The sequence below is a fragment of the Dermochelys coriacea genome, chromosome 1, assembly GCF_009764565.3.
Source record: "Dermochelys coriacea isolate rDerCor1 chromosome 1, rDerCor1.pri.v4, whole genome shotgun sequence".
In the NCBI taxonomy this organism is placed as follows: domain Eukaryota; kingdom Metazoa; phylum Chordata; order Testudines; family Dermochelyidae; genus Dermochelys; species Dermochelys coriacea.
This window is the reverse complement of record NC_050068.2, coordinates 256,038,258-256,065,345: the sequence shown is the minus strand read 5'-3', so window position 1 is coordinate 256,065,345 and position 27,088 is coordinate 256,038,258. Positions and strand designations below refer to the sequence as shown.

Here is a 27,088-nt window from a genome sequence, read left to right as displayed (position 1 = left end):
ACTGGAACGTTCCCTTTGAGGTGGTGTTATAAGGTAGTGTGGTTTCCACATGCCGTCAGGTCCAGCCTGCCAGCAGACAGGTAAACTAGAACTCCATTTGGACCTTCAGCTTGTCAACATGTTAGCTGTTTTTCTCCCATAGTTAGAGCTACTCTCTTGTAACTAGTTGAAACTCAGTATAGAAAGTTTTTTAAAATAGACAATTCTTGTCCCAGGAGGGAAATGTTTTTATTTTATTTTATTTTATTTTATTTTATTTATGGCCTGGGTGAGGGGCAGGAGGAACTTTGGTTCCAGTTACTTCCCTTGTGGACAGCCGGTCCAACAAATGAATGTTTTGTATGATGACATTTCTTAGTCTCAGCCTCTAATCATGGATGATTTAGATGCTTTGGTGAAGGGTATTTACCTGAGCAGTGCTCCATATGCCTTAATTTTACCATCTGATCCTGCAAGGATCTGGAGATTCTGCTATAGTCCATTCCTATGGAGTGGGTTAATAGACCTTCTGGAGCAGATTCTGTGTCTGAATGGACTCCAGGCCTTTCTTCAAAATCCTGACCTCAGGATGCCTTGAAGTATGGTTCTAAGAGAGAGATTCTCAGTGTCAAGGGAGTCTGAACTGTTTGGTAGGCTTCGGTTTTGGAGCATGCTTCCTCCATGTAGAGGAATCAGAGTAGGGGATGAGGAAAAGATGGCACTGTCCTTTCTCAAAATACCATTTCTCCTCTAAGAAATCTAGAGGTAGCACATATGGGCAAAGAGGGCATTTATTTGAATAAGGACTTGCCCTTTCAGAGTTCATCATCTTTTATTCCATTTTCTGGCCACCATGTTGGATTTATGCCATCAGAATCTTTTGATGGCAACAGTCTCTCTTTTGGTATGGCAAACAGCTTGTCACATGGCAACAAGCTTTTATAGCTAGGGGACTACTGCTTTACTGCAAGATAAAAAGGTGGGTGCCAGGGAGAGAACTCCTATTTTAACATAAATTATTACAATTTTTTTGAAAATGAAAAAGGAAAAATATTGGTTAACTGAACAGAGTTTTCTATAGGTTATTTTTATTTTAAGTCTGGTATAGTTAGAAAGGCTCACTTAAAGGATGGATGTTCCAACGACACATCAGTCTTGAGAGCCCAGGGAAAAGCTTTAAAGTAGAAATTGTTCTTTGAACTTGTTGTTGCAAGTGTGGAAAAGTAGGGAGAATTGCACTTCATTCATTCAAGCTATATGGTAAAACCAAAACACAGGGTTTGCATATAGATAGCTTTAACTGTATATTTCCATTTCAGTAAATCTGAAAACAAATGGAAGATTATTGGGATAACATTAACAGTGACAAATGCAGGGAAAGGTATAAGGCAATAGGTATAGTACACTGTTAAATCTAGTTAATTGTGTTGATTTTGTTGTCATAATTCTTAACACTGCTCAACTGCACTCTTGCTGAATGCCCTACATCGTCAAGCTGCCATGCCATAATTAAAATTGCTAATAGAAACTGAATACTAAAGTGATTAGTGGTATGTTATATGCTACACTTTATTATAAGTTGCTTGTACTAGTTGAGAGCTGCCTAGCACTTTGCTGATATGATAATCCTTGGCTGAAAATGAAGCAAGCTCTCTGACACAGTGACACAATAATAGAAGTGTGTGCATCTTTATTAGTAAAGTTTGTAGATGACACACAGATTGCTAGGGTAGTAAATAATGAGAAGGACAAGTTATTGTGGTGAACTGTTCTGAATCGCCCGAGTTAATGGTCACAATCCGAGAACATGCATTTTAATCTGGCCAAATGCAAAGTAATATTTCTGAGAACAAAAAAATTCAGATTACAGCTGCAGGATGGGAGATTGTCTCTGGAAATCAGTGACTCAGAGAAGGACTAGGGGGCCATCCCAGATAGTCATGTCAGCATGAACTCTCAGTGCAGTGCTGTGGCAAAAAGGGCTAATATGATCTTTGCGCATATAAAAAAGGGAATATCAAGTAGACGTAGGGAAGTGATCTTGCCTCTGTATGTTGGTAAGACAGCTACTAGAATACGGTTTCCAGTTCTAGTGTGCACACTTAAAGAAGGTTGTGGAAATATTGAAGAGAGTTCAAAGGAGGGACCCAAGAATGATCTAGCAGCTAGAAAACAAGCATTATGATGTGTAGCTTAAGGAATTCACCCAATTCTTACTGAAGAGAAGGTTGAGAGTTGACTTGATCACTTTTCATGTGTAAGTGCCTAGAGACAAAGAGATCTGCTAGTGGCAATTTTCAATTCTGCTAACAAAGGCATAACACAATCCAATGGGTTGAAGTTATACAAAGTCAACCTTAAATAAGAGACAGTTTTTTCTAGCAATGAAAATAATTAAGCATTGACAGAGGAGGTGGAGAGATTCAACATTGCTTGGAGTCTTTAAAACAAGGTCTTTCTAATTCAAAATCCTTCAATCCATCTTCTGGGCGAAGTTCTGTAGCTTGTGTTTGCAGGGATTCAGGCTGGAGGGTTGTAATGGGCCCTTCTGGTCTTGGAGTCTGAGAGTCTGAATCCCGCTGTTCATCCTCTTCTTTCATGGCTCACAGGGAGAACAGGATTGCTTACATTGCCCTCAAAATGCCCTCATAACACTTGCTGTTCTGCATTATGACACTAACTATAATCCGATTTCATACTTCACGTCTTCAACCTGTTGCCTGCAGGGGTCAGGAAGGATTTTTTCCCTCCAATTCACAATTCTTCAGATGTTGTCTGGATGTGGTGTTCAGTTTTCTCTGAGGCATCAGGGATTGACCAGAGCTGGAGACAGAACACAAGGTGGTGTGGACCAGTGCTTTGAGGTGGTACAGAGAATCCTCTTTCATAGATGCTTGGCTGGCATGTCGTGTTGACATGCTCAGGGTAAAAGTGATGCGAGATTTGGAATCAAGAAGGAATTTCCCCACAGGTCAGATTGGCAGGGACCTTGTGTCTTTTTTTTTTTTTTTTTTTTTTTTTTTTTAAAAACCTTTCTTTGTAGCATGGGGGATTGATCACTGCTAAGATTATTCGGGCATATTTTACCTGTTCAATTTCCTGCCATTGCAGGGGCCTCAGATATTGGTTGCACCTTAATCTCACTTGTTCCGTGCCATTGGTGCTCAATAATTTGGTCTCCTGGATACTGAAATGCTTTAATCTCTCTCAAGTTATTGGACCTATATAGGGGTATCTGGATGAAATTTAATGGTCTGTGATATACAGGAGGTTGGACTAGATGCTCTCATGATCTCATTGTGGCCTTAAACTGTATGGAACTATGTGTGTGTACATAGGGGAAGGGTGAGCACGGGGACCAAGTTACTCAGTACACAGTTGACTGATGGCATGGAGGACCTTGATTAAATTTGTGTGAGGGGAGAGACAGATGCCGATGAAGTTGTCTGTTTCAGAGCCAGTGGCTTCTATCTCCACTGTGATTTGTCACCCAGATATTTTCAAGGTGGTGCAGTATTGTGGTGACGTTGGCAGTAATCAAGGAGGAGAAAGACATTCTATTCAAATCCTTCTTCTCCATGTATGATGTTCAGAAGCAAGAATTCTTTTTTTATGAAATTACTTTTGCTTTGCCTTAGGCCAAAGGTGACTTTCTTTTTTTTTAAAGAAAATCTGGAACAAAACCTATTCACCTGGGTTTTTGAGTTACATAATCTTGAAAAACTATAAATATTTTCTCTTATGAAATTAGTTCTAACTTTAGAAAAAAGTTTTGAGACTATAGAGGGTCCATTTTCCATTTTCATTTGCATGTAGTCCTCAATGAGGAGTTCAGTCTTCGCGAAGTTTGAAAAATGTTGGGCCAGATCTCAGCTGGTTTAAGTGGGCATATTTCTGTCAAATTCACTGTTGCAACACTGATTTATAAGATTGGATCTATGTTTTGAAATCGGATTTATCAACATTTGAAAACTGACTATGTGCAGCACATACATTCTCTTAATGCAATAAGCAAGCATCATTTGCAGTAGTTATGTTTTCATATTTCTAAAATGTCACTGTCAGTTCCCATCCTGTACTCTGGGCACCTATCCCATACTTTAAAACCACAAAACAAGCAAAATATAGCTCATCCATAAAGATAGCCCATCCCCTCTTCCTTAGTGAAGAGAGAAAATATATGCCTAGAAGGCTAATAAATCTATGCTCTGAAAGACTGCACGTAGGATGGAGTTCTACGCCCGAGGACCTCTCTTAGAACACCCTGCTAGCATTATGACAGATATAATGGGACCCTCAGTTATACTCATGTAAACCTACTGAAATCAGTGGGGTTGAATGTGTAGAATTTGGCGCAACGGCTTTTTTCTGCAGCTGTGTAAATTGAGCAGCAGGTTAAGAGGAATTATTTGGGTTCTGTTTCATTAGACTGTCTTACCCTGCACCTGTGCACAGCCTGGCCAGTGCTTTCTCTTCCTTATTTTCCTTCCATCACAATCCACAATATTCTTTTTTAGAGATCATGAGTTAAACTGTTACTGCACTCAGTTCAAATGCTGAGCGCAACAATGAAGGGTCCTGAAACGTGTTTAAATGACAATGACCTTTACCAAGGGTTGGGGTGGACATTTAAAAATCTAGATTGGATGTTTTTATAAAAGATATGGTATGATTCAAAGAGGAATTAATTCAGGGACTTTCTATGGCCTGTATTACACAGGAGATCAGACTAGTGATCAGAGTGGTCTCCTCTGGCATTATAATCTAGAAGAGATTTTTAGCTTGATCACTGGAGATGGGGATTTAGTTAATGGGACCACATCCTCACCAACCTGATGTTTAGTTCATATTATAAAACCACACTATAGCTGGCATCGTGCTTAGGAGAGATCCGTGGCTGGAATAGCAGTGGATTCTGTAGGTCAGGATTAAGATCTAATGGCCTAGCTGTATGGGGGAAGCAAACACAGTACTAACATTTTCTATGTTCAACCATTGCTCTAGCCAGTGCTGTCCGCCACTCTTTCAAGAGTAACAAATTTATACTCTTTGAATTGACATGATGACAATATAATCAAAGAATAACTGTGCCTTGTTCCTGTGTATTTGAAGATTGTAAATCAGGTGAAATCTTCTTAAGTGAACACTTTAATAAATAAACTACTAAATTTGAAGCTCTGCCATAAGCAAAGTATCTTCACTGCTATCCATGGATCATTTGCAAAACTGCTGGTGTGGGTTTTTTCACATGATGCATTTACTAGTTGGGAACATTAACACATCAGCAAGCATGGTGATACTATACTTCGAAAAGCTATCCTTGAAGACTTGAGGAAGCCGCTCAGAATCTTTGGAAGGTGGGGTTATGATGGAAACTTTTTTAAAATAACTTGTGGCACTCTTTATTTATTTATTTATTTAAAAGCACTATTAGATGAAATCTTTCTACGTTTCTTGGGATGATCCATTGCTTGTCTGCCTGGGAACTTGTCCGCCTGGCTTGTCTGCCTGGGAACTTCCCAAACAGCTTCCCTAGTTAGATAAAAGTTCTACATGAATGTGCAGAATTATCTGACTGTTTTGTTTGAAAGATGGCAGTCACATATAAAGGCAGAGAATTGTCTGGGCCAGGTCCTGATCTGCAGCCAAGATATGCCCAGTGCAGCTGATGTGGGGGTGCAAATATGCCCTTTATACTTCCCAATCCTGAGGCTACTTTGCACCAGTAAAGTGGTGCCGAGCAGTTAGAGCATGGTCCAGGATGGGGCTTATGTATTGGCCAATTCACAAACTACGTTTTCATGGGTATTTAATAAGAGAGACAGTAACTCAGGAAAAACTGAATTATTCCTTAAACATGCAGGTCAAATATGAATTTGCATGCTGCCAACTCTGTTGGTGCTCTTCTGAGTCGGTGTATTATCATCTCTCACAACGTGCATCAGAATGCTCATGGCAGTGCGCACACAATGGGATTTTCAAAAGCGTTCATGATTGTCCTTAACTGTGCTGCGCTTGAGAGTTCTACTGCTGACTGAGTGAGAGCAGGGCTAGGCCAGCACAGAGTGCTTTGGAAAACCTGCCCTTTGTGAGCGATGTATGTTTTTACATTGTACCGAAGCATAGCAGTGATGCACTCCATTGAAATGGTATAGAATTTTTGCCATCTCGACACAACAAAGTTACGTATACGCTGTACACTGTAGTGTGTACACATAAAACTAGTGTGAAATGCATCAAAAGCCAGGCAAAATTATCTCTATTTTTAGACGAGCATAAACAGCACTCTTCTCATCATGGTAGTACTTCCGGTGGGGTGTTTAAAAAAAAAATAAAATAAAATAACCAGTGTCACAGTTTCAGGGTAACTGCACTCTCCGTGGTCCTTCGAGGGCACCAGTTTAAAGGTTTCCAGCATCCAGCTGTCACTGAAGCCCTCGCTTCTGACATTCTATAAAATGTTGTCCCTCGGCTGGTAGTGCTGCTTCAGCCTCAGGGGCAGTGCTATGCTGAGCTGACAGGTCTCCTCCCACTGCCCTTAGAGAGTGGCAGCCACAATGCGTAGGAGCTTGAGCGGCTATTGCTGTAAGCTGGTAGGGGCAGTGCTGCCTCTCCAGGTTGCCTGTGGGAAAAGGGGGATGCTGAGGAGCTGGCTCAGGGGGTGCTGGTTCTGAGGAGGTGACAATCGTGGTCACTGCCAGGCCTTTATTACTGCACAACCTTTGCAGGCCCCACCCTGGAGCCTGAACTGCACCTCCATCTCCTAATAATGGATGAGGTGGCATGGGCTTTGGTCGAGCCAGAGCGAAGGGCCAGCCTGGCTGCTTGGGGCTGGAGGGGTGCTAGCGCAGAGTTGGGGGTTGGCACCTGTGCAGTAATTGTTACTTGCATGTTTTGTTGCTTCTTTGTAGGCTGCAGAATCGCTCTTTTAGTTAGTTTGCAAAGCAGATGCTATTTGGTAACATTCTGGCTGGTAAATTTTTGTAGTCTTGCTGTCCCCTGCTTGAGACCCTAAATGGTGGGGACCTAAAGCAGAAAATTATTGGAAAATTCTTTTTCTGAGCCCATCTTTCCTATCTTTAATTTATCTCTTACTTTGGCTTTAAGTTGAATTTACTTTCACTGTGAATTTAATACATGTATGATCTTAAAGATCAAATGTGTTTTCATTGCACGCAATGGTAATTTTAAAAAATGTAAATCTGTGTAGGAATGTTCTGTTTCAACATGCACCAAATGGCATTATTATTAGACTTCACAGTACCTTGAGTTTAGCTCTTACAATCCCTATCACCGTGTTGCACCAATTTTTATTTGAAATCACAAACCTTTTCTGGGGAGGTTTCTGGGCCTGCATGTGAACCCTGCAAAATCCTGAAACAAATAGATTTGCATGGATTTGATACCCGTTTTCTCCCCTATTGCCCTACCCAAATCCTGGTATTTCTCAATATTCCTTGCTTTTTAGGGAAAAGAGAGAGGTGTGAAAATGTCTTTAATGCTCCATGTGTGCCTCTGGAGGTATACACATAATCATTTACTGAAAATGCCTGTAATGAATAAAGGGTTTGAGATAGTGTTGCCGCCTAATCTATGAAGTGCAAAAGTGCTACTTATTTTTATTTTAAACAAGTTCAGATTTTTTTTTCTTTTCATATAGTGGTAACTCCCTTTAAAATATCAGTCATACATTTTCCCCAATATAAAAGAGAAGGAAATACCAGTTAAATTACATTAAACTATGTTAAGATAATTGAAATACTGGAATCAGGTGGAAATGGCATTTCTGAAAGAGGGAAACTGCTTCTTTATCTCTGTTATTGCATATAGTCTGAAGCTCCTGCCACCAGCTGCTATTGTTTCCTTCTGTTTTCTGACTTTAGCCATTGTAAACCTTCCCTTTTTCTTCCATTTACATCAGTATCACTTTGTGATTGGCAAACCCTGTCACTTTAGTGGCAACCATAATTCCCACTCTCCCTTTCCTGATTATTTTTCCGAGTCCTTCAGTACCAATAGCTATGCCAGCAGTGGACCAGTGTTTTTCCTGCTCTTCAGGAGTAGAGGTAGAGATACAGGTGTCTCTCTCTCTCTTCTGCCCAGAGACATCAAGGAAAATGGAGTCTTTTTCTATTCAAAGGGTGGCATACAAATGCTGCTCTTTATAAGATGAGCTCAGTGTGTGTTTAGCTGATGTGATATATTTTATTGATTTATGCTCTTTTAGGGCACTTCTCAGACATTCGCAAAAAGAAAAGGAGTACTTGTGGCACCTTAGAGACTAACAAATTTATTAGAGCATAAGCTTTCGTGAGCTACAGCTCACTTCATCGGATGCATTCCGATGAAGTGAGCTGTAGCTCACGAAAGCTTATGCTCTAATAAATTTGTTAGTCTCTAAGGTGCCACAAGTACTCCTTTTCTTTTTGCGAATACAGACTAACACGGCTGCTACTCTGAAACTTCTCAGACATTATATTTGTTGTGCAGAATGTTGAAATGAGAAATGTTTTGCAATGTGAGCAACCCCATTTTCAGCCTCATTCTGTAGCTCTGCAGGGCATTGGAAGAGTCTGGCTTCATATAGTGGTATAAACTGGTAACCTTTCCTCCTTTCCCTTTCAGAGAGTAATATGTGGGAGGCTGTGGACTACGCGCTTCCGACATAGGAACAGCACTGGGTTGGGAATCTCTACTTCTGAGAGAATGCTGGGAATCTGCAGAGGGAGACGGAAATTCCTGGCTGCCTCTCTGACTCTCCTTTTTGTTCCAGCCTTTACCTGGATTTACCTGTTTTCTGGGAGTTTTGAAGGTAAGAGTAAAAAAAAACCTGGTGGGAACTGATGAATGAGGAGGATTGGAGCTAACAAGTGGTAGAATTTCAATCATTATAGATTAAATAAAGCTGTTGCCATGCACTGCAAATGGCTTCCCTTGTGCGGCTCTTAACAACAGGAGTCCTTGCCACCATCTGACAGATGCGGAGGATGTAGATCCTAGCATCAGTAGTTTGCTTTTTCTCTTCCACTTTTAAAAAGCATTGTTAGAAATTATTTCTCCTTATTCTTTTTCTTCTCTGTGCTTCTTGGCATTTCATTTTCTGTATCCCATATCATGGTGGTAGATAATTATGATGATAAAATCTTAATTTAAGAGCAGCTCTAAAAAGAGAAATGTTTGGTTATGTTGATTTTATGGTTGTTAATCACGTTTATTACAGCAGTGCCTAAGGGCCAACCAAGACAAACAGAGTTGTTGATAGTCTCTACCCCAAAGATCTTATAATCTGAATAGACAAGACAGACACAGAGTGCGGGGAAAGGGTATAGAAGTATTTTAAAAGGGCACCCATCCATATGCTCTAGGCACTCGTGAGACACAACTTTAAAACACAAGAGCAGCAATTTAAGATAGCTTGCCACAATTCTCCCTCCCCTTTGAAGAGTTTTTCACCCATACAATTACAATCCCTCCCCCACATCCCTTCTTTATCTTCAAACACGGGGTGCAGGGGTGGGGGGAATGACCTTGCAATGAGCCCTGACTGTCATCAGATTTGAGGTGGGGTAGAGGAGGAGAACAAATTGCGGGGGGGGGGTGGGGGGAAGAATCAGACAAATCCCCACCAGAAGCCACTTCTCAGGTATACTAGTGGAGCTTCAGTTTGAGACCTTCTGTTACTCTCACCTTATACCAGCGAGGTAGGCATGTTCATGTCATTGTGAACATGGCTGAGATCAGATGTAGGCTTGTTTTCAAGTGTGTTCCTTCCTCCCTTCCCTTCCCTTCCCTTCTTTAGTGATGCAAAAGGAGCTGTTGTAAAAATGTTTGCTAGGATTTGCTGAGTATTTCTGTATGAAGTTACAAAATAACACTTCAGTAAAATATGCAGAGCTATCTACAGTGGACAACTTTTCAATCCATGTATCAGTGCCTGGCAGGTGAAACAAATATTGAGCACAGAAAATCAATCTGTACTTCGAGGATCTTACAATATAAAACCAGCTTAGATGCACTGTCTCTGGCCAGCTCTTGCTTGCGGTAGCTGTGGTGGGAATGTCTTTCTATTTCCTTCCCACTAAGGTGGAGATGCTCAATATAGTACATGCACTGATTTGCAGCTGTATATTAGTGACTTGGAAAAAACCACCACTTTGCCAATTAAGTTCTAAATATGATGCTCTAGGTTTCTGGTATTAAAGGATTTCACTAGTGACCCTTCATTTAGGTGGGGTCAGAAAGAACTGTGATTCCCAATCTTATTTTCTGTTACTTTTGTAGCTTGAAAAATTGGGATGAAACATTTTATGCTTGGTAGACAGGTGATTTCGCTTTTGAAAGCTTAAAGAAAATCTGTTCAGCAGTTTTTGAGTTATCCTAGCATGAGAAAAGGTGTTTCAGCCACTTAAAATGTGTTCAGATTCTAGCTTTCTCTCTGACTATTCAAAAAGCTGACCATGTATACACATGTGCTTGTGTGATTGTATTTAGTGATTCAACACTAATGTACAATCACTGTTTGAGGTCATCCTGGGATGAAACATTTATAGGATTCATAGTAAACTGGAAACATAAGGGGCTGTAGGTGGTTGCTTGAAAACATGGTATTACATGCTAAAGGGCCATGATTTTGTTTAATTGCAATAGTTGAGCAAGTTTGGGTCTCACCTTTTGAGTTTTAGAAAAATTAATTATGGTCACACTTTATATTAAGGTTCCTTTTTACAAAGGGTTTATAAATGATGTTATAAGCAAGTTAGAAACATGAGTAGTATGTGTTGTAAATGGTTATAAGCACATCCCTGGAAGGTATTACAAATGGTTATGAACCAAGATTATAACAAAGTTATTGAGATTTTGCATTTAACAGTTTATACCAATTGATTAGCCAATTATTTAAGCATCTAATCATCATTTTCAGAGATTCAGAGTTTAAGGCTGGAAGGGATCATTAGATCATCTAGTCATCTGTATATCATAAGCTATTAAATTTTACCCATTTACCTTTGTGTTGAGCCCAATAACTTGTCTGACTAAAGAATAACTTGTGTTTGGCTATAGCTTGTTTTCCAGAAAGATCTTCAGTCTTGATCTGAAGACATCCAAGAGATGGAGACTCCACCACTTCCCCTGGTAGTGATTCCAGTTGTTAATCCCCTTCATTGTTAAAAATTCATGTCTAATTTCTAATTTGAATTGGTGTGGCTTCAGCTTCCAGACACTGATGCTTGTTATGCCTTTCTCTGCCACCTTAAAAAGTCCTTTTGTATCCGGTACTTTTCCCCCATGAAGATACTTATACACTGTAATTAAGTCACCGCTCAGAATTTTTGATAAACTAAACAGATTGAGCTCTTTAAATTTTTCACTGTAAGAAATTTTCTCCATCTCTTGTATCATTTTTATGGCCCTTTTCTGCGCCCTCCCCAATTTTTCATCATCATTTAAAAAAATGTGGGCTCTAGAACGGTACACAGTATTCCAGTAGTGGTCTCACCAGTGCTGTATACAGAGGTAAAATTACCTCCCTATTCCTACACACTACTCCACTCTTTATGCATCTGATGATTACATTGGACCTATTTGACACAACATTTCACCAGGAGCTCATTTATAACTTTTTTTTAAATTAATTATTTATTAGTAGAACCTTGATATAAAGTGTGACCAATATAACTATATTTGACCTGATAATTTCCTAGCTCCTGTTTTTTTAAGTATATTACATTCCTACAATAGATGATTCTCTCTCTCTCTCTCTCTCTCTCTCTCTCCGCATCCGTCACTCAGCCTACCTGGCATAACATGAAAGTGGAACACTACTCAAGCTTTGAAAGCAAACACTACTAAAAACCTTGTTTAGCACATATAAATAATTATTCAAGTTATGACCCACCATACTAAAGAGGATTCTGAATACTGTGTGGTCTTTGAATGTGTCTGATTGCGGTTGTTGTTTTTATCATTGTATATAAGGGTAAGATAACTTCAGGTATCGGTTATTTGGAATGAAAAAGCTGAGCTAATGGCTTGCAATCCTTAAATTATCCCAGAAAAGCAAAGGAATAGAGAGTGTGTGGGGGAGGAGGGGAGGGAGGTGGGGTGTGGTGTCAGGTGTTTAAATAGGAGAAAGAAAATTACCAAGTAATATTTAAAATTTTAAATATAAATTTGTGGAAGACACCTCCAGCACCATCAGAAATAGCAGCACCCTCCTACCATAGGCAGCATCTGCTGAAAACTGGAGGTCAGACTTCTCCAGTGTCTGGAGAAGATGTGTTTCTCAAACAGGTGGCATCTTTGCATATCTTTTCATAAGGTATGTGAGCATAGAAATAGCCACTGCTCTAGTGGAATGGGCCATGATATCCTACCATGGCTTTGAACCCTTGGCTGTGCAGGATTCAATAAAGCAGGCTTTTATCGGCCTAGTAACAGATGTTTTTGAAACATTTTTACGTTTTGATATCAGGATGACACAAGACAAAAGCATTACTTTTATCTTGGAGCTCCTTTTAGTTGTGGGTTATCATGACCATTCTTTGGCCTTCTATCTATACTGTCATAAAGCTTGAGTAATTAGACTCCCAAGGATTGCCCTTTTGGTGGAACAGGTTCTCTCTTCCCACTTTTTAGAAAATGATCTCTGTGTGGTCCTTCACAACCTTGATTCCAACTTAAATTCATATGTCTGGAAATGTATTTTATAGTCTATGCAAAACAACACTGTATGTAACATTGCTCAGTTTTGTGTGATCATGAGATGAAAAGCCCTACTTTTGTGCTGTATTTTCCACAGATTTGTTTTGTTTTGTTTTTAGCTCCTGTTTAAGGAGGCGGGTGTTCTTCCTGAAAATTTCCTTAGTTTTTACAACTCGTTTAAAAATGGCCCAGTGTAGTAGTTCCTACAGAAGCTTCTGAGAGATTCCAGGGGACTTTGAAAGCTGCATAAGGACAGACTTCACTCCTCCTTAGACTGCTTCCTTCTTTTTGTCAATTGATGTCCTCTCTCCTGATCCTAACACAATACCCCCAAATATAGCATGTGGGCTCTGTTTCTCCCATTGCCTTTATCCTGGGGACCATGTGAAACAGATGTATGGGATTGTCATTGGGTAAGTGCTCTCTAGACTATCCGTCTATCTTAGGTACCCATTTGGTCTCCATTACTCTAATATCTCAGTGCTTCACAGTCTTCAACACATTTACCCTCAATACTGCTGTGAGAAGGGGAAGAGGCATTAACTTCAATTTACAGAAACTGAGGCCTAGTCTGTATTCGTTTTGCGAATACAGACTAACACGGCTGCTACTCTGAAATCTGAGGCCTAGAGAGACTATGTTACCTGCCCAAGGTCAGGAACACTGTTGCGGAGTGGGGAATTTAACCTGGTATTTCTAAGTCACAGACTAGTACTTTAATTACTGGGCTGTCATCCTTCTGAAAGACTCTGTCGCCTCCAGCTCCATGTGACTTTGTTAAATGCCTTGTGGCTGACATCGTTTCCACTTTTGTGCCAGGCAATCAGTAGGATCAGAGTTAGAGCCAGAGTTGGGTGAATACTGAACACAAACAAATAAATAAATAACGATGCTATGTCTCATTGTAATGTTTAAACGGGTTCACTTTGCTGCTGTTTTCACCCTTTTTTATGTTTACTTTCAATAAATAGGCTAGTGAATATGTTAATTGGCAAGAATATGGACAGACACAATGAGCTTTAAGTTAAAGTAGGAATTAATGACAAGGTGTCATATCTCAGTACAATTTTAATAGTAATTTTATAATTCTTCTAAAGAGAAACAACAAATTATGCCTCAATCTTTCAAACTGCTCTTTGCAGATGGACCCATGAGCTTGTGTAGAAACATAATGAAATCAGTGGGGCTCTACACAGGCATAGCTGGCTTGCCACATGTAGTAGCTTGCAGAATCAGATTTAGAATACTAGTGTCCTCAAGTGGAAAAATACCTAGTGTAACAGTAGAGGTAGTCACTGTGCAATTTAACACTGGTGTATATTATATAGTGTTCAAGGAGATCCAATATATAGTAGATTGTTACTGGAAATGTTATTGCTGAAGCTGAAGTAATGAGATAGTATATGCTCTCCTATGCTTTATAATACTGACTGCAGGTTCCTGAAAAGAAACTATAATAAGTGCTGGAATGATAACATGGGGGTACTTTCTGTTTACAAGATAATGACTACATTGTGGGCTGAATAAACTATAGCAAAAAATATGTGGCTGATTGTCTCCCACCACACACACACATATACACACAACACTTGATTTTCTTCCTTCCCTCTTTTTTTCTTCACCCATTCATCTTTCCTCCCCTACATGTTGGTAAGCCTCTCTTCAGAACAGCTGTAATAAGGTTTTTTTGTCTAATTTGTTTTTCAGAACTGAACTGGCAGGGAGGGTTTGGGATTCTTCCAATGTAAATACATGAAACAGTTACAAGAAGCTTCCTGGTTTGTGAGGATTCATGGATTTTTAAGGTCAAATGAGTCCTTTCCGATAATCTAGTCTGACCTCCTGTATAAAACAGGCCACAGAACCTCACCCAGTAATTCCTGCATCTGGCCCATAACTTCTTGTTGAGCAAGATCATACCTTTTAGAAAGGCTGCTGATCTTGGTTTAAAGATTTAAAAAGGGGTGGAGATTCTACCATAGCCCATGGTAAGTGGTTCCAGTGGGATTACCCTGCACTGTGAAAAATGTGCGTCTTATTTCTAAGGGAGCCTGAATTTGTTTAGCTTCAGGAGGGGAGAAGAGGGAGATAGGAACTAGTTTTTAAACTTGAAATGGAAATAGTCTTTTTTAAAACAGTTAGCCAGTCCCATTTTCATTGTTTTTTGATATCTCTCCCCCAGTCCCTCCTCATGTGAACATTTTAGTTTCTCTATTTCAGCTGAAGGTAGTGAGAAGCAGGGGTTAAGTGGTCACTTTTAGTGCTGACCAACAGCTTGCAAATTCTGAGTATATGAGCCAGTTGGAACAGAGGTTTTTCATGTTCATGTTGTTATGACTGAGAAACAACCATACAGTATGTGATAAGGTAGCCCCCACCTGGGGTGCCCTCTTGTGGCAGCCCAGGCATGGATAGGTATACCTGCCTACATTTCTCCCTAGCCCAGGCATAAAGAGTACAGACTTTCACTGTCGGATACAAAGTCCCACCTCTGGATATCATTTATTTATGTACGGGTACAATAGTGTGTAGAACCCTCTTGGTAAAACTGTTGTCCTAATTCCCAGAGTAAAGCATGTAAAAGTACTTTGATTTTTTTCTGGTTTCAGAGTAGCAGCCGTGTTAGTCTGTATTCGCAAAAAGAAAAGGAGTACTTGTGGCACCTTAGAGACTAACAAATTTATTAGAGCATAAGCTTTCGTGAGCTACAGCTCACTTCATCGGATGCATTTGGTGGAAAAAACAGACTCTGTTTTTTCCACCAAATGCATCCGATGAAGTGAGCTGTAGCTCACGAAAGCTTATGCTCTAATAAATTTGTTAGTCTCTAAGGTGCCACAAGTACTCCTTTTCTTTTTGATTTTTTTCTGTTCTCCTTCTCTAGGGACATCCCTTACAGTTCACCCATCCATGAATCCACCAGCACTTGATCCCAGTTCCTTTCTGCCCTTGTTCCGGGGCCCCACTCCCACGCCTATCCATCCAAGAATGACCAGTCTAATGAATCTTTTCTACTGAAAACCCAGTATGCAGCACAGGAAGGCCAGCAGGTTAACCCCTCCACTGACTTCCTAGCAATTCCTCCCTACTTCTAAGGATGGTCTGTAGAGCTTTCTGCTCTCTGCAACTTCCATGTCTCTCCCAGGCAGCTCTCACCTGCCTGTTTCTTTGCTGATCCAGTCTGTGCACTCAGTGGACAGCTCTCTGGCTCTCCAGATCTCCTACTCACCCTTTCTCCTCCCCTCTAGGGCCCAAGTGCCTTCTTTTTAAGCCCAGTTGGGAGGCTGCTAATCAGTCACAGGTGCACTGGACTCTGCTCCCTCTTAAAGGGGCTAGTTGCCCTATGATACAGCAATTATGGGAATTAGACACCTACAGCCAATCAGGGCTCATGGGATTGCATAATAGTAGAGAGAAAATCTCAGATTTTTTTAAAAATAATTTTTAAATTCATGTAGCAATTTTCAGGGGGTATGCACGGAACACAGTTGGCGAAAGATCACTGCTGCAATCCTTTGCATGAAACAGTCTGTCAAATCTGGATGCAATCTTCTGCCTCCTGGCTGCTGGAAAAATAGCAGTAGTTCTCGGGTGGGTCAGCGTTGGTTAGTACGGAGCAGGAAGGACTAGGCATCAGCAGTCATTTTAAATTCTACTGGGCTTCTCAGAAACCATCTCCCTGCAATGCTTCCATTTCTGCTGTCTTCTGGGCTCATTAATATACAGAGTGGGGGGCAGGCACACAGCCAATGGGGGCCCACCCCAAAAGACACTGCATACCCATTGGCTACCTGACATGTTGATGCCTGCTTCTGCTTCCCCATTGCTGGAAAAACCATAGATTCATAGATACTAAGGTCAGAAGGGACCATTCTGATCATCTAGTCCGACCTCCTACACAGCGCAGGCCACATAATCTCACCCACCCTCTCCTATGAAAAACCTCACCTATGTCTGAGCTATTGAAGTCCTTAAATCATGGTTTAAAAACTTCAAGGAGCAGAGAAGCCTCCCTCAAGTCAACCATACCCCATGCTACAGAGGAAGGCGAAAAACCTCCAGGGCCTCTCCAATCTGCCCTGGAGGAAAATTCCTTCCCAACCCCAAATATGGCGATCAGCTAAACCCTGAGCATATGGGCAAGATTCACCAGCCAGATACTACAGAAAATTCTTTCCTGGGTAACTCAGATCCCATCCATCTAATATCCCATCTCAGGGGATTAGTCCTATTTACCCTGAATATTTAAAGATCAATTACTTACCAAAATCCCATTATCCCATCATACCATCTCCTCCATAAACTTATCAAGTAGAATCTTAAAACCAGATAGATCTTTTGCCCCCACTGCTTCCCTTGGAAGGCTATTCCAAAACTTCACTCCTCTGATGGTTAAAAACCTTCGTCTGATTTCAAGTCTAAACTTCCTGGTGGCCAGTTTATACCCATTTGTTCTTGTGTCCACATTGGTGCTGAGCTTAAATAATTCCTCTCCCTCTCCAGTATTTATCCCTCTGATATATTTATAGAGAGCAATCATATCTCCCCTCAACCTTCTTTTAGTTAGGCTAAACTAGCCAAGCTCCTTGAGTCTCCTTTCATAAGGACAGGTTTTCCATTCCTCGGATCATCCTAGTAGCCCTTCTCTGTACCTGTTCCAGTTTGAATTCATCCTTCTTAAACATGGGAGACCAGAACTGCACACAGTATTCTAGGTGAGGTCTCACCAGTGCCTTGTATAATGGTACTAAAACCTCCGTATCCCTACTGGAAATGCCTCTCCTGATGCATCCCAAAACCGCATTAGCTTTTTTCACAGCCATATCACATTGGCAGCTCATAGTCATCCTATGATCAACCAATACTCCAAGGTCCTTCTCCTCTTCTGTTACTTCTAATTGATGCGTCCCCAATTTATAACTCAAATTCTTGTTATTAATCCCTAAATGCATAACCTTACACTTCTCACTATTAAATTTCATCCTATTACTATTACTCCAGTTTACAAGGTCATCCAGATTCTCCTGTATAATATCTCGATCCTTCTCCGAATTGGCAATACCTCCCAGCTTTGTATCATCTGCAAACTTTATTAGCACACTCCCACTTTTTGTGCCAAGGTCGGTAATAAAAAGATTAAATAAGATTGGTCCCAAAACCGATCCCTGAGGAACTCCACTGGTAACCTCCCTCCAACCTGACAGTTCGCCTTTCAGTAGGACCCGTTGCAGTCTCCCCTTTAACCAATTCCTTATCCACCTTTTGATGTTCATATTGATCCCCATCTTCTCCAATTTAACTAATAATTCCCCATTTGGCACGGTATCAAATGCCTTACTGAAATCTAGGTAAATGAGATCCACTGCATTTCCTTTATCTAAAAAATCTGTTACTTTTTCAAAAAAGGAGATTAGGTTGGTTTGGCACGATCTACCTTTTGTAAAACCATGTTGTATTTTGTCCCATTTACCATTGACTTCATGGTATTGGGTTTTCTTTGCAATACCTGTGTAGTCCAAAAATAATAATTTTTTTTCAGGGCCATAATTATGGGAGAGAAAATTGTACAGACGTGCACTGGTAACTGTATAGTATCCTGCACTTTGATTAAATAAGACAATACCATTTCTGTCTAATGTAGAATAAACTGCACTACAGTGCATGAAGTGGACTATAGTAAATATTTTTCTAAATTATAAATATTACACTGCTACAGACACTAAAATGTGTTGCCATTTCAAGCATCAGGTAATTGTATAGGATAATTATTAACTGTACCAAAATTATTAGAGGCTAGTTACTAGAAGACTTATAAGGCATGAATGATCACTTGCCACCTGATCAGGAAAACTAATCACCCAACCAGATTTCTTTCTTCTAAGCCATAGCTTATCCCCCTTTTAAGTTTTAAAAATAACTCGTCAGATAGGATCAAATCAAACACAATTTTAGCAGCATTTTAAGAGTGATTATTCACTTTAGGAAAGAAGATTACTGTAGCAGAAATTTGGCAGTTAACTGCTTGTGATTTGTAATCTTATATCTTAACAGCATGTCTGTGTTGGATTCTTCAGATCAGTGGTTCCCAAACTAGGGGCGCTGCTTGTTCAGAGAGAGTCCCTGGTGGGCTGGGCTGGTTTGTTTACCTGCCACGTCTGCAGGTTCGGCCGATAGCAACTCCCAGTGGCTGCGGTTCACCGTTCTCGGTCAATGGGGGCCGCAGGAAGCTGCGTCGGCCAATGGACATGCTGGCCACCCTTCCTGCAGCCCCCATTGGCCTGGAGCAGCGAACCACGGCCAGTGGGAGCCGCGATCGGCTGAACTTGCGGATGCGGCAGGTAAACAAACTGGCCCGGCCCGCCAGGGACTTTCCCTGAAGAAGCAGCGCCCCTAGTTTGGGAACCACTCTTGCAAATAAAACACACTTTCTTACAATGAGACAGTCTTTACAGGTTACTCTTATTGTATTAAAAGACAGAAGATATTGCTCTTTTATTTTTCACAGGATTAATGCCTTAAGTACTCAAGAGTTATTTAAACTAATACCAAGATTTTAGTAAATTGCCATCAGTAAGCCACCTCCCTGTCACAGGATTTAATTTAACCAAGTCATATTATTTTCGAAAAGGTGATAGTACTTCTTAACTATAGCATTAATGATGGCTTCCAAATTAACTATTAACATGGAAACTCCTTTTTTTTATCCCCAAATAATGATATCCTTCCAAAATAATCTGCACTGATTTTAACAATGCCTTCTGTTAGTCTGAAAGCTTAATGTGAGGCAGTATTCTTTTCCAGAAGTATGAATAATAATGATTGTTAGTTATTTCATCCTTTGCTGCAATGTGTTGGAGAGTCTGGGACTTAAAATAATGATCTCAAAGGAAAGGTTACAAATTGCAGAATATTTTGAAAGGAGCCACATGCAAAAATCTTATCTGTGTAGAATAAGTTATTTTGCATATAGTTTCTGTGTAAGGGTATTAGTTGCCAGTTTGTGTACGTTTGAACTGGAACATGAGCTATGAAGTAGTCTTTTTAAACAATGGCAATGCCTTCCAATTTTCTGAAACTTACTGTTTGTCTGGTTTAGATCATAAGATACTTGCATTGCCCAGGAGTCCTGCCTCCCTTAGTAAATGACCTGGCTTCAGTGCTTTTGCTAATGACTGTCTGTTTCAATTACCAGTGGAGTTCCTCAGGGATCGGTTTTGGGACCAATCTTATTTAATCTTTTTATTACCGACCTTGGCACAAAAAGTGGGAGTGTGCTAATAAAGTTTGCAGATGATACAAAGCTGGGAGGTATTGCCAATTCGGAGAAGGATCGGGATATTATACAGGAGAATCTGGATGACCTTGTAAACTGGAGTAATAGTAATAGGATGAAATTTAATAGTGAGAAGTGTAAGGTCATGCATTTAGGGATTAATAACAAGAATTTGAGTTATAAGTGGGGGATGCATCAATTAGAAGTAACGGAGGAGGGGAAGGACCGTGGAGTATTGGTTGACCACAGGGTGAGTATGAGCCGTCAGTGTGATATGGCCGTGAAAAAAGCTAATGCGGTTTTGGGATGCATCAGGAGAGGTATTTCCAGTAGAGATAAGGAGATGTTAGTACCATTATACAAGGCACTGGTGAGACCTCATCTGGAATACTGTGTGCAGTTCTGGTCTCCCATGTTTAAGAAGGATGAATTCAAACTGGAACAGGTACAGAGAAGGGCTACTAGGATGATCCGAGGAATGGAAAACCTGTCCTTATGAAAGGAGACTCAAGGAGCTTGGCTTGTTTAGCCTAACCAAAAGAAGGTTGAGGGGAGATATAATTGCTCTTTATAAATATATCGGAGGGATAAATACTGGAGAGGGAGAGGAATTATTTATGCTCAGCACCAATGTGGACACAAGAACAAATGGATATAAACTGGTTATTGGGAAATTTAGACTTGAAATTAGATGAAGGTCTCTAACCATCAGAGGAGTGAAGTTCTGGAATAGCCTTTCAAGGGAAGCAGTGGGGGCAAAAGACCTATCTGGCTTCAAGATTAAACTCGGTAAGTTTATAGAGGAGATGGTATGATGAGATAACATGATTTTGGCAATTAATTGATCTTTAACTATTCATGGTAAATAGGTCCAATGACCTGTGATGGGATGTTAGATGCGGTGGGATCTGAGTTACTATAGAGAATTCTTTCCAGGGTATCTGGCTGGTGAATCTTGCCCACATGCTCAGGGTTCAGCTGATCGCCATATTTGGAGTCGGGAAGAAATTTTCCTCCAGGGCAGATTGGAAGAGGCTCTGGGGTTTTTTCGCCTTCCTCTGTAGCATTGGGCACGGGTCACTTGCTATAGGATTCTCTGCACCTTGAAGTCTTTAAACCATGATTTGAGGACTTCAGTAGCTCAGACACAGGTGAGAGGTTATTGCAGGAGTGGCTGGGTGAGATTCTGTGACTTGCATTGTGCAGGAGGTCAGACTAGATGATCGTAATGGTCCCTTCTGACCTTAATATCTATGAATTTTGATTCCTAGTTTCAGCAGGGTTAAGATGTGTGTGTGCAGAATGTACCTCTGTTATTTCTCTTCAGATTTTTTTCTCCCCAGATCTGAAACTCTCATATATATACACACACACACACACACACACACACACCCCGCCCCACTTCAGCTGCCATATTTGCACCTCAGTGATTTAATTTTAATAGCAGAGATTAAGCCGTCTCAGCTCGTCAGAGAGAAGATATTAATCATCATCAGGCCCAATGAGAAGTTTAATTTTCCACTTCTCTTTTTTTCACTAAGCTCTGGCGGCTGTCACTCGCAACGATGTCTGCGGGACATTGAATAATCTGCTTCTGCAGATGCATTTCAGTAGTTTCACTCCTTTTATTTCCTCCATCAGTCTCAGTGAGTGTCATCATTGTAGGCTCTAATTGAAGACCACGGTCAGGAGATGGAGGGAAGAAAATTCTCCCTTGCACAAAGCTAGCTCTGGAGCTCATGGTTTTTATTGTATTCAGAGGCTGGGTAAATTGGATCAGGGCATTGAAATAGTTTTGGTATGTGAAATCCTATTTGGGCCCCTCAGAAGCACCCCCTGTGTGTGGGGGGTGTGTTTTTTCTTTTTCTTCATTACTATGATTAGCTTTATTGTGTGCTGGTGATGTGGAAAAACCATAAATCCTAGGGGTTTGACTGAATGGAAAAGTTTAATCAATTATACTGGTATAACTATATCAGTTTAATTAAACTACTATAATAATCCTGGAATAACTCCCTGTGTGGACAGTCTTATTTTTGAATAAGAGTGGCTTTTTTCAGCTTAGCTTAAATTGTTTCCAAAGCAAAGTATACTGAAATAAGTGTGTCCACACTGGGAATTGTACCAGTATAACTATATTGGTTTAAATTCACATCCTACCTTATAGTGGTTTAACTTTCCCATGTAGACAAGCCCTAAGAGCCATCACAATTATTTTAAAAAATACCAGGATGGTCCATAAGATCAGGCAAATATTTCCTTTTTTCTGAACATCCAAAGGACATCAGAAGCTTCTAGTCATCAGCATTAGCATGTATTTTTTGCATTTCTTCCACTTATTGCACTAAGATAGCCATTACTGGTTGTAAAACTTGGTTAGCTACCTCTAACTAGTGACACAGTTCTCGTTTATCAGATGGCAGATTTTCAGGTATAACAATGACTCAGCAGAGTGGCTTCTACAGTGTGTGTGATCTGAAATCACATTAATTCTGAGAAACCACGTTTTTAAGTGACATGTGATTTTGGGTGACTTAGTGTTTGGCTGTCCAGATTGAGACATCTTAAAAGAGCCTGATTTTCAAAAAGTGCTCAACACCAACTCTCTAAAAATCAGACCTCTTTAATTTGAGGTATCTTTTGTTGGGCACCCCAAAACTGACTGTCTCAGAATCACTAGTTACTTCTGAAAATTTGTCTTTATGTTGCCGTGCTTCACAGCCTGTACTGAGTGGTTGAATTCTTTCCTTCCACAATGAAGTCTCTCACATAACTGCAGTTTCTCCATCTCCTAAAAGCACCTTTGTACTTTGGTCTTTTTGGATGAAGCCTTTAACTGCGGAATGTCTGTAAGTTTTCCAGTCACTGAACCCTCCTGAATTTTATTGAAAGTGGCCTTTTTAAAAAGAGAACTTTGTTGTTATCAATATCCACTTTTCCACCTGGGGACTGAAGCTCCGATATGCCAGTAAATTAGGACAAAATGACATGAGCTCTCAAAAGAAAATGTTATTACACATGACAATTGCTGGCTGTGAAGGAAAAGGAAACAACACATCTAAAACAATTAATACCATTTTCCTTTTAATTGGCATATTTTTTTTTTGCAGGTTGATTTGAGGGAGCTGGATATATAATAATATTAGTGTCAGCCAGAGACAAAGCGTAATAGTTTTTTATAGGAAAAATTTGTGGAGCATATTGGGCTCCAACCTACAAATAGAAAGTCCCATACACCAGGAAGGATAAAACATGCTATTTTATTTATTCTTGAAGGGCAAGATAATGCCTTTGGCAACAGCTTGTTTTGGAATTATTTGCATATTTAAATAAACGTATATTTTTAATAATGAAAGAGCTTGTTTACCTCATATATCCACCAGTAAAGAGCATGGAGGAGGAAGATGTATTATGCAGATGTTGGCTAGAAGCATTCCTGTAAATTCATGGAGCTTTAGTTACAGCCTAGCCGCATAGCAGTGCTGGGAAGCCTGAGGGCAATGCTGTCTGACTACAGGGAGAAAATGCTGTGTGATCATGTATGGCTTTGAGTTTCAGGACTGGATGTCTGGCAGTAAAATGTTTGATTTAGGAGTTAGGGTGCTGCAGGGGTGCTGTACAGTGGCAGGCAGGAAACGAAAAGACATTGTTGGTGAAAGTATTAGCAATGGTGCTGAAGTTATGCTGATGATAGAAAAGTTATTATGGGATAGCCAAGGCTGTGGCGATGTGTGTTGAACTGATGATGGGGGAAGAAAGGATCTAGGTAGTGCTGTATTGGGTTAAAATGGGGAGCTTAGGGTTTTTACTAGGGATGAAGGAGCTGGTGAATTGCAGGGCATTGAACTCCTATTTTATTGTTTGCTGTGTTTATTAGAAATAATCCCATTTGTGAGAGCAGGGAGGTGGGGATGCTTGTAGTGACTGAGACAACGGAAAGGGGGATCGTGGCATTTTAGTAATGATGGAGGGGCAGAGGATGTGGGGAAGGAAGATGATTGCACTGATTGTGGAGGGTATCGGGAAAGCGCATTATGGTGAAGATGGGGAAGGTGCTGAACTCAAAGACTGACGATGTCATTGGTGGTATTTCTGAAAGTAATCTCACTGGACAAAAAACAAAAAGGAATTTGTATCTGTATTAATTTACTTGAACATAACAAGGATTTTTTTCATACTAGAAAGATTAGACTCTACGTTCAGGCTGTGAATGAAAATGTTCTTGTAATATTTCCATACAAAAAATATTTTGGAACAAAAAATTAAGATGGTAATGATGCACAAATTGGGAATCTTGCCATGTCTGCAGGCCTATTAGGAGTCAACAAGAAAATTATAGAACTGTCTAGAAAGTTATAGAGGAATGGGTAAGTCTGTGAATCTATCATGGAGGTCACAGATTTCATGACTTCCTGTGATTTCCGTGACTTCTGCAATGGTGGGTGCAACTGACCCCAGGGCCGCCCGAACAGCTGCTGGGGCAGTCTTGGGCTGCCGTGCGCCTCTCTCCCCGCAGCTCCAGTGGCGTTCCTGAGCCACGCTTTGCTACCCTCTCCCTCCCACCCAGAGCACCAGCTGTGGTCCCGGGCCCTCTGCTGCTGGGCTGCCTCCCGCCCCAGAGCACCTGTGGTTCCCCCAGAGTCCCCCCTTCCAGAGCACCCAAGATTTAATCAGGGGTATATAGAACAACTCATAGACAGGTCACAGGCTGTGAATTTTTTTTTTTACTGTCCATGACCTGTCCATTACTTTTACTAAAAATACCCATGACTAAATCTTAGCCTTAGGAATGGGTACAGTCGATGACTAATATGTGGAATTAACTGTCATTGGATGCTGAAATGAGGGGACTAGGTGGAGTTGTGAACTGTTGAGGAGCTTGGTTTGGTAGGATCTAGAAACTTCTAGAAGATGGAGGGTATTTTAATAACATGGTTCTGTACAAAGCTGGTTATAGCTCTATATTATTTTTCATTCTTCACTGTTTTGAATTCAGTAGTTGGTTTTCCCTTCCAAACATAGTAAATATGAAAGCTGCTGACCAATGCCACAAATGAGTGGCTGGTATATAGTGGCTAACAAACTGTGTGAATTTAACTGAAGCAACATACCTAAAATTGAGGGAAGCATTAGGAAACAAGTGATTGAATGAACTGAAGTACTGAACACAGACATTATAAAGCAATTAAATATACAGATAATGTAAATGTTGTCAAAACTAGTTAAGTAGCAAGAGAGAAAGATTCATATTAATTTAAAAAAGCAGAAATTCTGTTTATTTGGATTTCTCGTGATCAAATGAGCCATTGAATGATACATTTATTGAAGTGGAATAATCCTGCCAGTGAGATATTTTTGGTTCCTTAGTTGTCACTGAAACATAGCTGCAATGATAATTTAAGACCCTGTTTCAGGACTCATGATACTGTAGTTCAGTATCAGTTTCATTCAGGAGCAGTGTCTCTGCATCTTCAACTCCCCAATAAAAGACCAAGATCAATCAGAGATTTTGTCATAAAAACAACTGCGAAAGGTAAAGACTTGAACTTGGCAATAAAGTTGCAACCTTCCTCTATGCTAAAATCATCACCTTCAATGTATCACAAAATGAGCAATTTAAGGAAGCAATTAAAGCATGTATATGTGTTCCTCAAGACAGATTGAAACTGACAGGTACATGACTGGATGCTGCAACTGAAGAAAGTGAGGAAAAAATAAATAAAGAAGTAAAAGAATAAACATGGACTTTAATGCAAGATGGTTGATTGAACACAAGTAATGACCAGATAATAGCTGCAAGAATCCATACAGTGAAAAATGCATTCCTACTTAATGCCATCGATTCTATGTCTGAAGAGGACACAACAGAATGTTGTTTACACGTTACTGGAGATGCCATCCAAGAATGCAGGAAGAAAAGTATATGCCATTTGTTCAGGCAGTGAAAATAAAACAAAAATCAGAGAACTTCAAGTGCGGTCCTCCTGGAATTTTGATGTATGACGCATGTTTTGGATGAAACTTGTAGAGACAGAAGTTAAATCTTGCACAGTCATAAAGCACATTGTAAAAGTTCAAAAAATATCTTCTGCAGCTACACTCAGCCCCATGGCTGGTTGACTGAAGAATGTTGACTGATGTCCCAGCTTCACAGTGATGCCAGTGGAACCCTTGGGGAGATTGACTCTGGAGCTGAGCAAATTATTTTTTTCTCTTGACCAGCAAATCGAAAAATCGGGAAATATTTAGATTGGTTCTGTTTAGAATTGGCTGACAAATTGGAAAAATGAGTTCTGGCCAGCAAACTGTGCCTGTGTGTCCATCTGTCTGTGCCCCTCTCCCTTTCAAATTTTTGCCCAGTGATTAGGGCACTCGCATGGGATGTGGAAGACCGAGGTTTGAATCTCCACTCTGGAACAGGCACTTTGAACTCAGAACTGCCCCAGCCCAAGTCAATGCTCTAACCGCCAGGCTATAGGCTGTTCTGGAGTTGGTGGCTCCAAATCTCTTGTTAAATACTCTGTATAAAGAGAGAACAGTTCTATAGCCTGGTGATTAAAGCACTCAGCTGAGAGGTAGGAGAGGGGGATTCAAATCACTCCTCCAAATCAGGCAGAGAGAAGATTTGAATCCACATTTCCTGCCTTTCAACTGAGTGCCTTAATCACCAGGCAGTTGAGTCAGTCCCATTTTCTCTGTCTTTTGACTTATTCTGCCCTCTTCCTGCTTCCCTGCTTCAACTCAAGGTTCTGCTAGACAGGCAAGAATCTCCTCTCTGTTGGAGAGGGGGTCCTACTTTGGGCTTGGGTGTTGGCCTCTTAAATTTAAAAAAACATCAGTTTTAAGGCTTAACCCTGTAGGATCTGATAGTTCAGTGTGTGTTACATGGTAACAATAATTACACTTACTTCCTTTGTAAAGCACTTGAGATCTACTGAGGTAAGGCACTGTATAAAAGCTAGGTACTATTATTGTTACAGTGTAGGCATTGGGGATTTATCACACCTGCCTCAGAAGGAAAGGAGGAAGTGTTGAGGGAGAACAGAGAATGCTTCCAGTGCTACTGAGCTCTTTAAAAGCTGCTCAGAATTCTCCCTCAAATGACATTCTCTTCCTATAACCATAGCTGCACAA

The 27,088-nt window shown here is 40.4% G+C and overlaps 1 protein-coding gene across 4 annotated transcripts in view; it reads left to right on the top strand.

Annotated features, from left to right (window-relative positions):
• The window catches only part of LARGE1 (LARGE xylosyl- and glucuronyltransferase 1), a 371,084-nt gene that overhangs the window by 96,791 nt on the left and 247,205 nt on the right, over positions 1-27,088 (top strand). For all 4 annotated transcript variants that reach the window (XM_038396618.2, XM_043519916.1, XM_043519928.1 and 1 more), the window contains one exon: positions 8,605-8,791. In XM_038396618.2, the coding sequence (XP_038252546.1) occupies positions 8,686-8,791 (106 nt within the window). In that variant the 5' untranslated portion in view covers positions 8,605-8,685. The remainder of the gene's footprint in view (positions 1-8,604; positions 8,792-27,088) is intronic.